The sequence below is a fragment of the Chrysoperla carnea genome, chromosome 1 (genome assembly GCF_905475395.1).
Source record: "Chrysoperla carnea chromosome 1, inChrCarn1.1, whole genome shotgun sequence".
NCBI lineage: Eukaryota > Metazoa > Arthropoda > Insecta > Neuroptera > Chrysopidae > Chrysoperla > Chrysoperla carnea.
This window is the reverse complement of record NC_058337.1, coordinates 1142765-1156175: the sequence shown is the minus strand read 5'-3', so window position 1 is coordinate 1156175 and position 13411 is coordinate 1142765. Positions and strand designations below refer to the sequence as shown.

General features: G+C 30.5%; 1 protein-coding gene across 2 annotated transcripts; it reads left to right on the top strand.

Moving 5' to 3' along the window:
• Nucleotides 1-3568: 3568 nt before the first annotated feature.
• Nucleotides 3569-10794, top strand: LOC123290515 (protein phosphatase inhibitor 2-like). Of its 2 annotated transcripts, XM_044870736.1 has the most exons (5): nt 3569-3754; nt 5388-5573; nt 5645-5745; nt 6455-6589; nt 9000-10794. In XM_044870736.1, the coding sequence occupies exons 1-5, from the start codon at nt 3669-3671 to the stop codon at nt 9035-9037; spliced, it is 546 nt and encodes a 181-aa protein (XP_044726671.1). In that variant the 5' UTR covers nt 3569-3668; the 3' UTR covers nt 9038-10794. The 2 variants fall into 2 exon arrangements, with proteins under 2 accessions (XP_044726671.1, XP_044726669.1); XM_044870734.1 differs by lacking the exon at nt 9000-10794 and having other exon boundaries at nt 6455-7039.
• The last annotated feature ends 2617 nt before the right edge of the window (nt 10795-13411 follow it).

Here is a 13411-nt window from a genome sequence, read left to right as displayed (position 1 = left end):
CTTCCATAAAAAATCAACCGACGAGAAGTCGATTCCTAGGTCAAAGATTGCCATGACAATACTTCGAGTCTTAAGATAAAGAGTTGGAGTAGCACATCTATAAGTTCACTTGTGAGAAATGAAATTTGGTCATTTTTCGCCATAAATGTACGCCATAAAAACCGTGAAAAAACTCAATAATTTTCATGAATAAAAATGATAAATGATAATTAAAAAGCATTAATAAAAAACAAAAATTTGATCTACCGAACCTTGAAGCACGCATGATCGATTAAAAATATTCAAAGTGATTAGACACTAATCAGACACAATTAATAAAAAAAAATGTAAATAAATTATAAACAATACTTATAAAAACACATTGTAAACAAATTAAATAAATCTAAATAACAATTAATAATTAAATGGGAATAAAATTAACAAAAACTATAATTTAGACATCAAGCTGTGTGTGTTTTGAACCCAAAAAGATGATATGTTTTTTTTTTGAATGAAAAAGGGCGTATTACCACAAATTTAAAGCCAATAAATCAAAAATAAAATAAAACTATTTAGACACAGCAGACACATATATTATTACACTCAGACACACAGATTGAGCTAACAGAAGCAGTTTTAAATGAATATGAGATTACATACCTTTTTTTTTTATATAATTAACAAATAAAATGAATTAAAAACTAAAAACAAATAAAAATTTAAAAAAAAAAAAAAACTAGCTTAAAAATCAAATATGGCAGCAATTAAAATAAACTTTTTTTAATAAATTTCGACAAATACAACACGAAACCGGGTGATTAACTATGAGAAACAACTTCACACAAAATACACAATGATAAACATGAATGAAAAATTCAAGAAAATAAAATGATTGTTATGTGTCTAAACAGCATTGAAGCAAGAACTGGACTGATCACTGAAGAACAAGAATGTTTTAAAGCAGCATATTTGATTTCATTTACACAAACACATACAGACATACAGACATATACAACACTACTTTACGTTTTTTAGCTTCGTGCTACGTATCCAAATACGGAACAAGTGCATTTCACAAGCTAAAATTAACTTCTTTGAATACAATCTAACATATTTATCATGGATTGATTTTATACGTAAATATAGTATTCATTATAGGTGGACGTGTTCAATCGAATCTATTGTAAATTAACGCATGCGGTAAATATTGCTCTTTTATTACGTCCATATGTATGAATGGAAAATGTTTATGGAGATAACGATTAATTTTCTTTGACGTTGAGTTGAGACATAGAAATTGTATATTAAGAAATTCTATTTAAAAAATACAATTCAAAAACATACAACTGACTTACATGCCACTAAATATCGATATTTCAATTGCAACGCAATCATCGCCAGTAGCTAAATTTATTCATATTTTACACAAAATTAAAAAATTAAAATTGCAAAACAAAACCCACAATTACAGTAACGATTTACAACAACTAAAAATACAAAAATTCGAAGGAAAAGTTCTCAAGTCCACCAAACTTTTTGTAAACATTTCACAACAATTTATTTAGTGGATTTGAAAAATTATTATTTTTTCTTTTTCAGCGAAATAAGAGGAAAACTAGAAGGTTTCATTAATTTTCATCAAGCAAACTGAAAAAAACCATGTGGTTACGGGCGTATCAGTGGAGGAGGGAAGAAGGTGTCGTGATCTGCACTTCCTCCCTTAGCTATTGACCTACAAGATTTTGTTGGCTAAGTATGTTGTTATGGCAGAATACTGTTAAAGCCAAAAAGCTGTTTTTAAGCCAAAAATTGCAAATTTTCCCTCTCTTAGGCCGAAAGTTGGGTAAACCCATGCGTTACGCGTTTACTGATCTTAAAAAACCAAGTTTTTAAGAACCAGATCAATAACTTCCTGATAAATATTATGCAATTATTATCATATCGAAACAATCAAAAGAATAAAGTTTCTTTACTTTCAATTAATTGTTATAATCAAAAAATGTACGAACGTTACAAAATTACAATAAATCTATAGGAAAGGCACTCACTATAGGAATATACTTATTTATTCCTTTCGATTATACTTATCTATTCCTTATCTATTATACTTATCTCAAGCATATACTTAGCTAATACTTAGCTATTATACTTATCTTATACTTATCTATTATACTTATCTATTGTGTTCATAGATAACACTTAATCTGCCATCAATCTGTTTTTGTCTGTTGTGAATATCGTTTCGTTTATTGACTATCTTGATGGTGTTAAAAAATTGTAACTAGCTTCAACATGTAGTTTTTATGTACGCATCATAAAAATTTACTTTCATCATTTTTTCGTCTAAAAAAGAAGTTGATGATGTGAACCATAAAGGTCGCATTCACATAAAAATAATTTTAAATTCCAAGTAAATATGGAAAATTTGAAAAATCAAACTAATTTTAAGATATTTTAAATTCCTTGAATGAATAAATTTGCTATTGATGCCTGGGAGTTACAAGCCGCCATCTGCCGATAATAATTCATACGAATTAAAACAAGAAGTGGGTCCAATTTGCAATAGTTCCAATTTAGACTATCAGATGGTAATACTTGTACTTACCATTTTTAAAGGCCAATCAAAATATGCTAATTACGGTAGTTCCAATTTAGGCCACCTGGTTACTTATCATTTATCAATAAAATGATCAAGATACAGTAAAACTGCGATAAAATTTAAAAAAAAAATTCTTAATGAGCGAAATTGTCATAACGAAATTAATTATCTTCAATACACAGAGATATTATAAGAATAGAATGCACGAGAGAACAGTGGAAGGAACAGTGGAATTATCATATTTCCTCTATGCTAACGTTATCCTTTGATTCATAGAGATACGGTAGCTCGGCAGGTTATAGGTCCTTCGCTACGTATGTCGCATGTTTCGCGAAGTAGTTATATTGAGCTTTCTCGGAATTATCCCTTGATTGAGGGTACAAGATCGAATCTTGGTAAATAAGATGATATATTTAACTGGTTTCAATTTTAACGAAAAGGTTTCCATAGCATTAATACAAAGAAAGTATCTACGAGCACTTATCGAAATTTTAGCATTATTTGCTTTGTTAAAATTCATGGTTTATTTGAGTATAGTATATTAAATTTTAGAATATTAAAACGAATGCCTTTTCAAATTTGAAATTAGTGAATGAGATAAGTATTTGAATTTTAAGTCTTTAGAATATAGAAGTCATGTGTCCTTTCAAAAATTTATTTATTCTCGTCTATTTTCATTTCATTCCATTTTTTTATTTTTTATTCATTAATCATAACCAAAAACAAATATACAGCTAAATTATTTATTAAATTCCCAAAAGTTAATTATAATTAAAAAATTTAAAAAAAAATTTGTTTCCTTTCTAGTTCCAATATAAAAATAATCCACACACATCAAGATCGATTCGATCCAGTACATACAACCGAAAACGTTTTACTTTACTTTTGACATTTCTATAAAAAGAGATGACATCATACATTACAATAAATATGTGACAGTAATAACAAATAAAAAATGGTGTTTTGGAGTAATTTGGAATATTTGGAGAATCTTTAAAGTGAGTAATAAAAAAATATAAAGATTGAATGCAACAAAACAACAAAAAAAAACTCTGAAATTCAATTTTTAAAGAAAAGAAGGAATAAATGTATGATGGCTGATAATTTAGCGAAACGTCCATCCAAAGGCATATTAAAGAATTCAAGTAGTTTTGATAAACCAGAAAGTAGTACCAAGTATGTATTTATTTTTATTTTTATTATGCAAAAATGTATCCTATGTTTTTTGTTTGGTTATGTCGGGATTTTATACTTTTTAAACGATTAACGATTATAGAAACCAAAATATGATCCAGGATATTGATTTTGTAATAAAAATTGATTCCTTTATCCTTGATTTGTACCTAAGAACCATGAAAATAGGAAATTTTTGTATGTGTCTTGCTTGTTAATCTTACATCCAAACCGCTCAAAAATTTATAATCTAATAATTTTAAAACATGGTTAATTCATTAGGGAAGCAGTTTTATTTGTATTTTTTTCCCCAAAAACGACCTAAAAATACGTAGTTTAAAAATTCAGTTCAATTTGTTTGAAATCAGTGAATCAAAAGGTTGGAATTTTATTGTATAATTCCGATTTTTATGGGACCAGGGTCAAACTGTTTATACGAGGATGTAGAAAAGGGTCAGTTTGGTTAGAAAGTGTGGTGTTTAAATTTACGCGCGTGATCATGTAAGCGCGTTACAAGTTCGTAAAAACCAAAAAGCCAGTGTTTTTTTTTTTTTAAAAAACACTGACATCTCGAAAACGGCGAAGTTAGGTGATACAAAAATTGTTCAGGAGTGCCCAAAATATATGATTCAGTTGGTTTTGAATCAAATATTTGATCAAAACCATACAATAATCTGCCTTCTCAAATCAGCTTAGCCCGTGAAGCGTGCCCAAGAACGTCTCTATCAAAAATTAACCAATGTCAAGACGGTTAGGTTAGGTTAGAGTGGCTGTCCTGGGGTGGGACACACTTAGACCATAGAGTCCGTTGTGATACCGTAAATGGGTTGGCCCATCCCCGGTCACTACTCCATGAACCATTTGGAGCTGTTTAAGAACAGCAGGAGGGCTTTGACGTCGACTGACTTTAGTTATGAGTTTTTTTGCACTTCCATGGAAATCAATTTGTTAGAAGGCCATTTGATTGTAAATTTTATCTATTCTCAGAAAAATTTGGTGTGATAGTTCTTATTGTGGCAGAAAAGGGAATATTCATGAAATTTTTTGGTTCAAATGTTTTTCTTCCGTAACTTTAATGGCAGGACCTTTCAACTAAATCATTATTTTAGTAATTAATATATTTTTAATTACTTAAAATTAATTAATAAAAGTACAAATTCAGTGAGGGCATTTAAAACATTTCTAAAACGGAAATTCAAATATACGGACGTGACATCAAAGTACGAGCTTGTCAAATTTGTTGTCATACTGTATGATATTAATTAATCACATTTTATATGGTATTTCATTAAATTATATTATTCTACGGCTTTTTATTAGAAAACTTAATGATACCGAGTGTAAATTCATTTTTTTAAAGTGTAAATTACACATTGAACTGTCACCAATTGACAGATCACGTACTTATACGTCATCAACAGAAAGCACCAAAAAAGTGCGTTTAAATATCTCAAAATTTTAATGTATTTTAAATATTTTTTTACACTTAAATACAGCATTTTTAAACAGTATTTATATTTTTTATTTTGTTATAACGGTGTAAACAATGAATTAAAAATATAAAAAAAATACAGGAATATTCCCTAATGTTAGTATATGTATAGTATTTAAACAGGTTAATTATTTGAATATTTAGTGCGTTGGAGAATCGTAGAAAATCAAAAGAGACAAAATGGGACGAAATGAATATAATAGCTACATTACATCCACCGGACAAAGATTATGGACATATGAAAATAGATGAACCAAAAACCCCATACAATTATGAAACAGATGAACCTCACGATCAGGATGAATTAGATGCTGGTTTATTAGCTCAAAAGTAAGTTTTTAATTTGATTTAACCCAAAAAAAATAACTGGGATTTAAATTATGGCAATGAAATCTTTTTAGAATTCAATCTGGAGGAAGTGCACTGCCAAAATTTATGAAGAAACAAGAAGATGATGAATCAGACGACGAGGAAGATGACGATTTAACAGAAGAGGAAAAAGGTAACGTTTTAGTTTGTTTGAATTATTAAAAGAACTCTTTCGAAACAAATAAAATTGAGGCGAACAGCAATGTGGAATACATGTATATGGAGATTTCATCATCACCCCATACAGACCCATACTCCGCAATCATCGAAGGACTTATTTCAATCTACAGTGTCCTGTTAAGAGTCCCACCACCGAATTTCTAGCACAATCGAATGGCCTAGCTTTGGTTATACACAGCTTGCATTTCCTACGCAAAATCCTAGTAATTAAGATGGGCCTTATCCTTGATTCAGAGCATCTTCTTAAGGGAATGACAATGAAAAGTGGATTCGAGACTACCAGCGCCCGTATTGGAGCTGTTTAAGAACAGCAGGAGGGCTTTGACGTCGACTGACTTTAGGTCGGAGAGGTCGTCAAAGAGAGGCTGGCTCAAGTAAGTCCATCTCCTCATGACAAGAGCTGGGCAGTGACAGAGAAGATGAGACATTTTCTCCTCCTCGTCACCACTGTGACAGCTCCTGCAGTAGTCGTGATACATTGCCAGGCCTAAGCATGCGTTCAGCATGTCTGCCGCCCAGCCATGATATTTCTTGAGGTCCTATAAATATTTACAAAAGTTTTTATTAAAATCGGAGCTGTTTCCCGTTTTTTTCTTTGCATTCCTGTCTTTTTAGTTGTAATAACTTTGAAAATTTAAGTTTTACGTCTGTTTTTTTTATAGCACGCCGTAAAGAATTTTTAGCCAAAAGGAAAAAACATTATAACGAATATTATGCAGTAAAATTGGCACGAAAGCAATTAGAAGAAGAATCAGAAGAAGAGGACGAAGATGATGATGATGACGAAACTAAAGAAGGTACACAAATGGAAATTGAAAAAGAACAATCACTCTCACCTTCAACTTCACCAGCATCCACTGTACCACCCCCTGTTACATCTACTAACAATACATCAAACTCACCCCACCAATCATCATCGCCATCGCCTATCACCCATCAAAAAGGTTGTAATTGTTTGTTATCATGTGAGTCATGTGAATGTAGTCAAAGATCTAGATCTAAGAGTCCAGATCCATAGAATAGACCTGTTTAAAAGAACTCTATGTCCATTTTTTTTTTGTTTTTAAAAATTTATTTATCCAATCCAACTTTGATACAGAGTGTATCATCATATAATTTTTTTATCTGAAAACAAATCACGGAAGATTATATATGTTTAGTCACACGCTAGCGTTCATAGGTTCACTTATATAGGTTCAATCACATGTTAGCGTTCGAAATATTCTTGATTTTCCACACATGAATGAAGAAAGTTTCACTGGCTTGCTTGAATGTTAATATTCAATTCCAGAAGGGAGTCACACAAACCGCTAGCTTTTAGGAACATTAATATCTGAGAAAACTGGCGGCTTGATGTAAAAACGTCTAAAGTATAGAAAAATGCTGTTTTTTAGACAGCGGTTTGAAATTTTTGTTAAATTTTTAACCGACTTCAAACAAAACTTAAAATTACTTTGTGTCTTCATCTTAAATGCAACACACTGTATAAGTAGAAATGAAACTTTATCATTATCTGAGGGAGCATCCATAAACCACTTGACCCAGATCTTGAGGGGCAATATATTAGTTCAAAAGCTACACTGAGCTATTTTCAGACGAGAGGTGGCAGGAAGTCAAGCTACATAATGCCAGAAAATCCAGAAAAAGTTCTAGTGTTTCAACCGAGGGGGATCCTAGTAAAGGTTATGGTAGATCACATGGAGGGAGGGTGAGGTTTTTGGTAGAAAATATTAAAAAATCACGATTTATCGAAAACGATAAATCGCTCCCTTTTTTATTCGAAGCACTTTTATCTGACAGTTTTACCTGCGACGAATGAACGCTCGATTTATCGAAAATGGATAAATTGCTCCTTAATTACAGATATTTTATAGGAAACGTTTAAAAATGATTCTAGAATTTGTTTGATTATATTTTTATTCGAAATTAATTCGATTCGATTGTGCCAAATGAATTTTATTTTCGGGATTTTGTGAGAGTTTATTCGAACTTGGAGAGTAAATGAAGTCCTTACAAATACAACCTCTGTTCTCAAGTTTATAAAAGCATGCTAACAATTGCATTAACCTGATTTTTCCCAAAAATAGCCAAAGAAAAATCGTTGTATCCGACTAATTAAGGAGGTATGAGCACGATAGTGAGGACCAATTTAAAAAAAATATTTTTTTTTTCAATTTTGATGGTCAATTATGTTATAACTTGACAATCTAAGACGAAAAGTAAGAACAAAATTTTTCGATATTTGGAGTAGTTTTCAAAATATCGAAAAGTTTTATTATTTAGCTTTCAATATTTCGAAAACCAAAGCTGATATCGAATAATTTTATTCTTATTTTTCGTCTACATTCATGAAGCTATAACAAAATTCATCATCAAAGTTGAAAATATAAGGTAAAAATAATTTCAATTCAAATCTAAAATTATCTTGGTGCTCGTACTACCTTAAAATATTATACAGAGTGTTCATTTTAAAAGTATCCACCCTTAATCACTCTTTGTTTTGAGTGAAAACACATCGATTTAGATATCAACCAGGAAGTTCGAAATTAGTATCTTCCAGGTTTCATCACTTCATCCCCACCCACCCCAACATTGAAAATTCAAGTTGCACCCCCTACCTTGCGATACCTCATTTGAAAGGGCATACAATTCTCTATTCAACCATGGTAAAAAAAATGAAATCGATCGATTGGTTCTTCAGATAGACTACAAAGAAGATAGAAGGTATGAATTTCATTTTCTGGGTAGTTTATCTTAAGAACCAATCAATCGATTTCATTTTTTTTATCATGGTTGAAGAGAGAAGTGTATGCCCTTTCAAAAGAGGTATTACAAACTAGGGGATACCTTTTGAAATATTAAAATTGGGATGGCTAGGAGCGAAGGAACACAAGGGAAGGCACACAAATCAATAATCACATCAAGTCAAGTGTTGTTAAGAGTGAATACTTTTGAAATGAGCACCCTGTATAATTTTCTGCATGCATATCAAAGATCATGATACTAATTTCTCATTCGAAGTTTCTAAAAACAATTTGCCAATTTTGAACTTCGATAAATTGAAAACATTTTTAAAAAGAGAAAGTTTTTATCTGTATTTTTTTTCATCTTTAAAATCTTAAACCTCGATTTATCGAAGTTGAATTGGAGCAGTGATTCGATTAAAAAAAAACCGTTCAATAAATCGATGATTATTGTTGTTTATAGTTGGTGTCAAGAAATGCGTTAACAAAAAACGTAGTTGAAACAAGATTAAGAGTAAGATTCAAAAATCATTTGGTGCAATTAGTTACATATAATTTTAGAAATCATTTTTAAATAATTAATCAATATCACTCAATCAATCAATCAATAGTTTCATGAATTTATTTATTTATTTATTTACTTCCATGTGAACGAAAACCTTGAACTTTTTATAAACAAAACAAATGTGATTTAAAAAGAAAATGTTATATTTTATGTAAAAAAAGAGAATAATGAAAACAAAAAACTCATATTTTTTCTTCCTAAATAATCAAAAAACATTAAGTGTGTTCCATTTTCGATCTTATTTTTAAATTTGCCGCCATTTTGTGTATTAGTTAGTATGTCATGTATTTTGGGCATGAAGGCTGTAAGAGAAGGAGACTTAAGTCTGGATCTCGGATGATGCATTCGATGCCCGGCACTTGTAAGTTCGCTTATCTGAATTTGGAATTCAGAACTTCGTCAGCAATTAAAATTTTTTAATAATTTTATCGGATTTTCTCATTGATAAGCTTCAATCTGGTTCAAATTCTTCCAGAACAAATTCATGATAGAATATTAATCAAGGTACATCGAAGAAAACTACTTCGGAACCGAGAGTTTTCTTCCTTTTGCCTTATATCTTTTTTTTTAACACAAACTTTCAGGACTACAAAGTAATAATTAAATTTTTTTTTTCATTAAAATTCAGAGCGAAACACTTTTTACCAAAAATACCAGGGCTCACGAGGTCTTCCCTTCCTAATTATTTTTGCTATTAAATGTTGCGTCGATTGCGTGTGACCGACAATTTACTAAACAATTATCAAAACGTGAAACCTCCAACGGCTAAGATCATTCGATTGTCATAACTAGAAATTGTACCAGGCAAATTGAAAGTTCGCTGTTAATGAATTGTAAAGATTCATATACACTGTAGCTAGAGAATTCTAGTTGAATTCTAAGGCCACGTTTACCCTCTATAAAGGATAAAAATATTCTCTATTGGTAAATTTAGTCTAGCTAGATCAGTAGGGAATTCGAAAGGTATACAGAGCCGTGCCAATATAATATACCTATTATAAAGAATCTTCAAATCTGGTTAGAGCAACTCTACCGTTAAAGAAACAAAATCTATGACGCTAAGCAAGTGCTTTATTATAATAATCCGTGATTCCATTTATATCCGCCATTATTGTTTTATTTTGAAAGAAAGTCTGAAAAAAAAATCAATTAAAATTCCATTAACCTATGGAAATTAAATAGTTCAGAAACGAAATGCCAAAATGTTCTTAATAATTCTCGAATTAATCGTTCGAGGATTTTTGTTGCTTCGTCGACATTTTACCAAAAAAGTATGAGATAAGATATAATTAACTCTTCGTCTTAACTCTTCGTTTTTTCAAATTTGTGGCGTGACCAAATCTGTATGGAAATCTAACGTGATGGACGAAGGTTTAAGGTCTCATTCAAACATAGCAGCTTTATTTTGAATTTAAAATAAGATTGACTCTGACACCAAAAGATGTTTGTGCAAGTGAAGCACAAACTCAAAAGACTACTATGACACACGCAAGCAGAAATGCAAGATAGCGTTTTACTTGAACAAGGCCTTTAAGACAGTAAATAAATGTTCCATAGGTTATACTTAAAAACGTTATAAACTGTCAATATGAATATTCTAAATGTGAATTGGCCTTTAGAAATTTAAAAGTATAAGTTCAGTATTTAATTAACAAACACCCTCCAATCCAACAGACACTCCTTTTATCATGTGATGATTAATTATCAATTAATTTAAGAAATAATTATATTAAAAACACTTTAAATTATTAATTTCGTTAATTAATATTATATAAATAATATATATATATATAAATATAATTATTTATTTATTAAAATTAAAAAGTGATTTTAATTAAGTAAGTAAATTAAATTTAATAAGTCAATATGTATATCGAAAGTTGTCGAATCATATTGAAAACAAATATATATATTTTATTTTTTTGAAAAGTCAAATAAATTAATTTAGGAGCGGAGTTTATATTTAATTATTCTGTTCAAAATAACGTAAACATTCATTGTAAGATGGCATCACATTCCAGAGTATACGATGTTTGCTTCACCAACAAAAAATTACACTCGGAGAGCGTTTTCGAGAGTTTCATGATGGCTGAATTTCGGATATTTCTTTTCCTAATTTTTAAATAAAAAGCTTGATTTTTTTTATATGTATCAAAATAAATATCTAAAATTCAGCCGTCTTGAAATCAACTTTTTCGTGACGTTACTGGCTCTTATACTATAGGGTGAGAATTTTAATTGTATAATATTTTTAACGGAATAATTACGATAACTCCTTAATATGTTATAGTAAATAAAAATTATGAATAGTGCCATTTTGACAAATTAAGCTTATGTAATTAAAAAAAAAATAACAATAAAAAAAAACTGGCCTCAAATTTTATTAAAATGGCTTCAGGAATAAAAAAAAAAGCAATCAATTTTTAAAGAATATGAAAATTTAATTTTATTTTCTATTCTTAAGTAAAATGAATCCTTTTTAGGAAGTTACAGTAATTGTAAAGCTATGTTCACATTAGTAATTTTTGTTTGTTAGACAGATATGTATATATAGGCTGTTTCAAAATTACACGACACTAACATTTGGGCTGAAAAGGTCGTAGGCTAACATAGTAAAACACAGCTCCGGCGATAAATCTATTTCCAGTGAGCATTCTCTTAAGGTCTGAGAACAGGAAAAAGCAATTCGTAGCCCAACTCATGCAGTTTAGCCATCGTTTTCATTCACGGCAGCTGTCAAATCTATAGATATGTCTTTTGAAGATTAAGATTCACTAAAAAATGGATTTATTTCTAGTAGTGCCATCTATGTGCCAACCTACGAATTTATTAGCCCACCTAATATTTTAAACCACTTTCTTACTCTCCCACTTTTCGTCTTTGAAATATGTCAATAACAAGTAAAATAGTACCGTGTAGTTTTGAAACGCCTTGTATAGTCGCTGTGTTTGATTAATGCTGGAAAATCGTTCAAAGAATGTGAACATAGCTCAAAGAACGTATCCAAAAATTTTGTTATCCTATTTTAAGTCATGGAACCCAATTTTGCTTTTTTCCTTGTAGCTTGTTCCAAGATTTTATAAGTTCCAAGTTGTTTATTATTAACCGATGATACGTTCTTGATTCATAATTTTTTTTCTAAGGAATATTAGCAGATTTATTGTTTTTAGCTGATTGAATAATTTTTGTTTCAAAAGCTCATATCGCTGCATCTTCGTGTAAGAATTGTCTTCCATCATACGAGCCTTTTTTATTCGACCGTTCCATTACTCGAACATTGTGAGGCTCTGCGATTAATAGCAAAAAAGCATGTGTGTGTCTGTTCTTCTATCTATCCTTGTCTTCTGTGAGTAACATTTCGTTTGGTGACTAACTTCATGATGTTAAAAAATTGTAAACTAACTTCAACATGTAGAAGTTAATAGAAGGTTAACTTCAAAAATTATTCATGCAGCTAATTAGAAGCTAAAAATAATAAATCTATCAATTTTTTGATTAGCTATGTAATATATTTATAATTTTTTTTTATTGTATAGATATTTTGAAAAAAGTTTTTTGTTGCTGTAAAAGTAAGAGGTATTAGTTACATTTCTCTTGGAAAAAAGAAAAGCAGTAGAATTTTGTAATATTGATGTAATACTGTGTAGTTCCAGAGAAACTTCTAGGAAATGAGATAGAAGCAAAACTATACGATATTTTATTCATTTTAAGACCGACCCTATGTACTTAAATTAAATAAACAATCAGAGGAATTTAAAAGTCGCATTAAAATATTTAAAAACTATATATCCAGACTCCATAACGATTCAGAAGCGGTTATAATAATAAAACAAATGGATCCCTGGACTAAGGAGGCGTCTGTCCCCTCCTTGAAAACCACTTGCCACCTGAAAGTTGGGTTTCTGGGTTTGAGGTGCAATTTTAACCAGATAAAGAAAGCTATAATCCAGATTGATGAATCTCCTCGGATTGATGAATCCAAGGATTTGCATTGCAGATTTTTACCGGGGGCAAATAGAATGTATGGAGATTTCATCATCCTCCATATATCACCCTACAAATGGAATCATTAGAGATCCCTAAGTTATGAAGATAGTAGTTCAGTCGACAGTGTCCTGTCAAGAGTTCCATCACCTTTACCAATTTACCAACAGTGTTCTAGTGAGTTTCAACCCAGCACAGTCAAATGACCTAGGCTAGTGAAACACGATTGAACAGTGGTTGGACTTTCCTCAACATTTGCACGCAGTGCTGCGATATTTTCTGTTGAACAATTAAGACATCCGCATGTTTCTATTTTTACGACCTTA

What these genes read in the sequence shown, in the direction of transcription:
- LOC123290515 (XM_044870734.1), top strand. Translation starts at nt 3,669, where the DNA reads ATGATGGCTGATAATTTAGCGAAACGTCCATCCAAAGGCATATTAAAG. An exon ending in AAACCAGAAAGTAGTACCAA is followed by an intron (nt 3,755 to 5,387) that starts GTATGTATTTAT and finishes TTGAATATTTAG; the next exon opens with TGCGTTGGAGAATCGTAGAA. An exon ending in GCTGGTTTATTAGCTCAAAA is followed by an intron (nt 5,574 to 5,644) that starts GTAAGTTTTTAA and finishes AAATCTTTTTAG; the next exon opens with AATTCAATCTGGAGGAAGTG.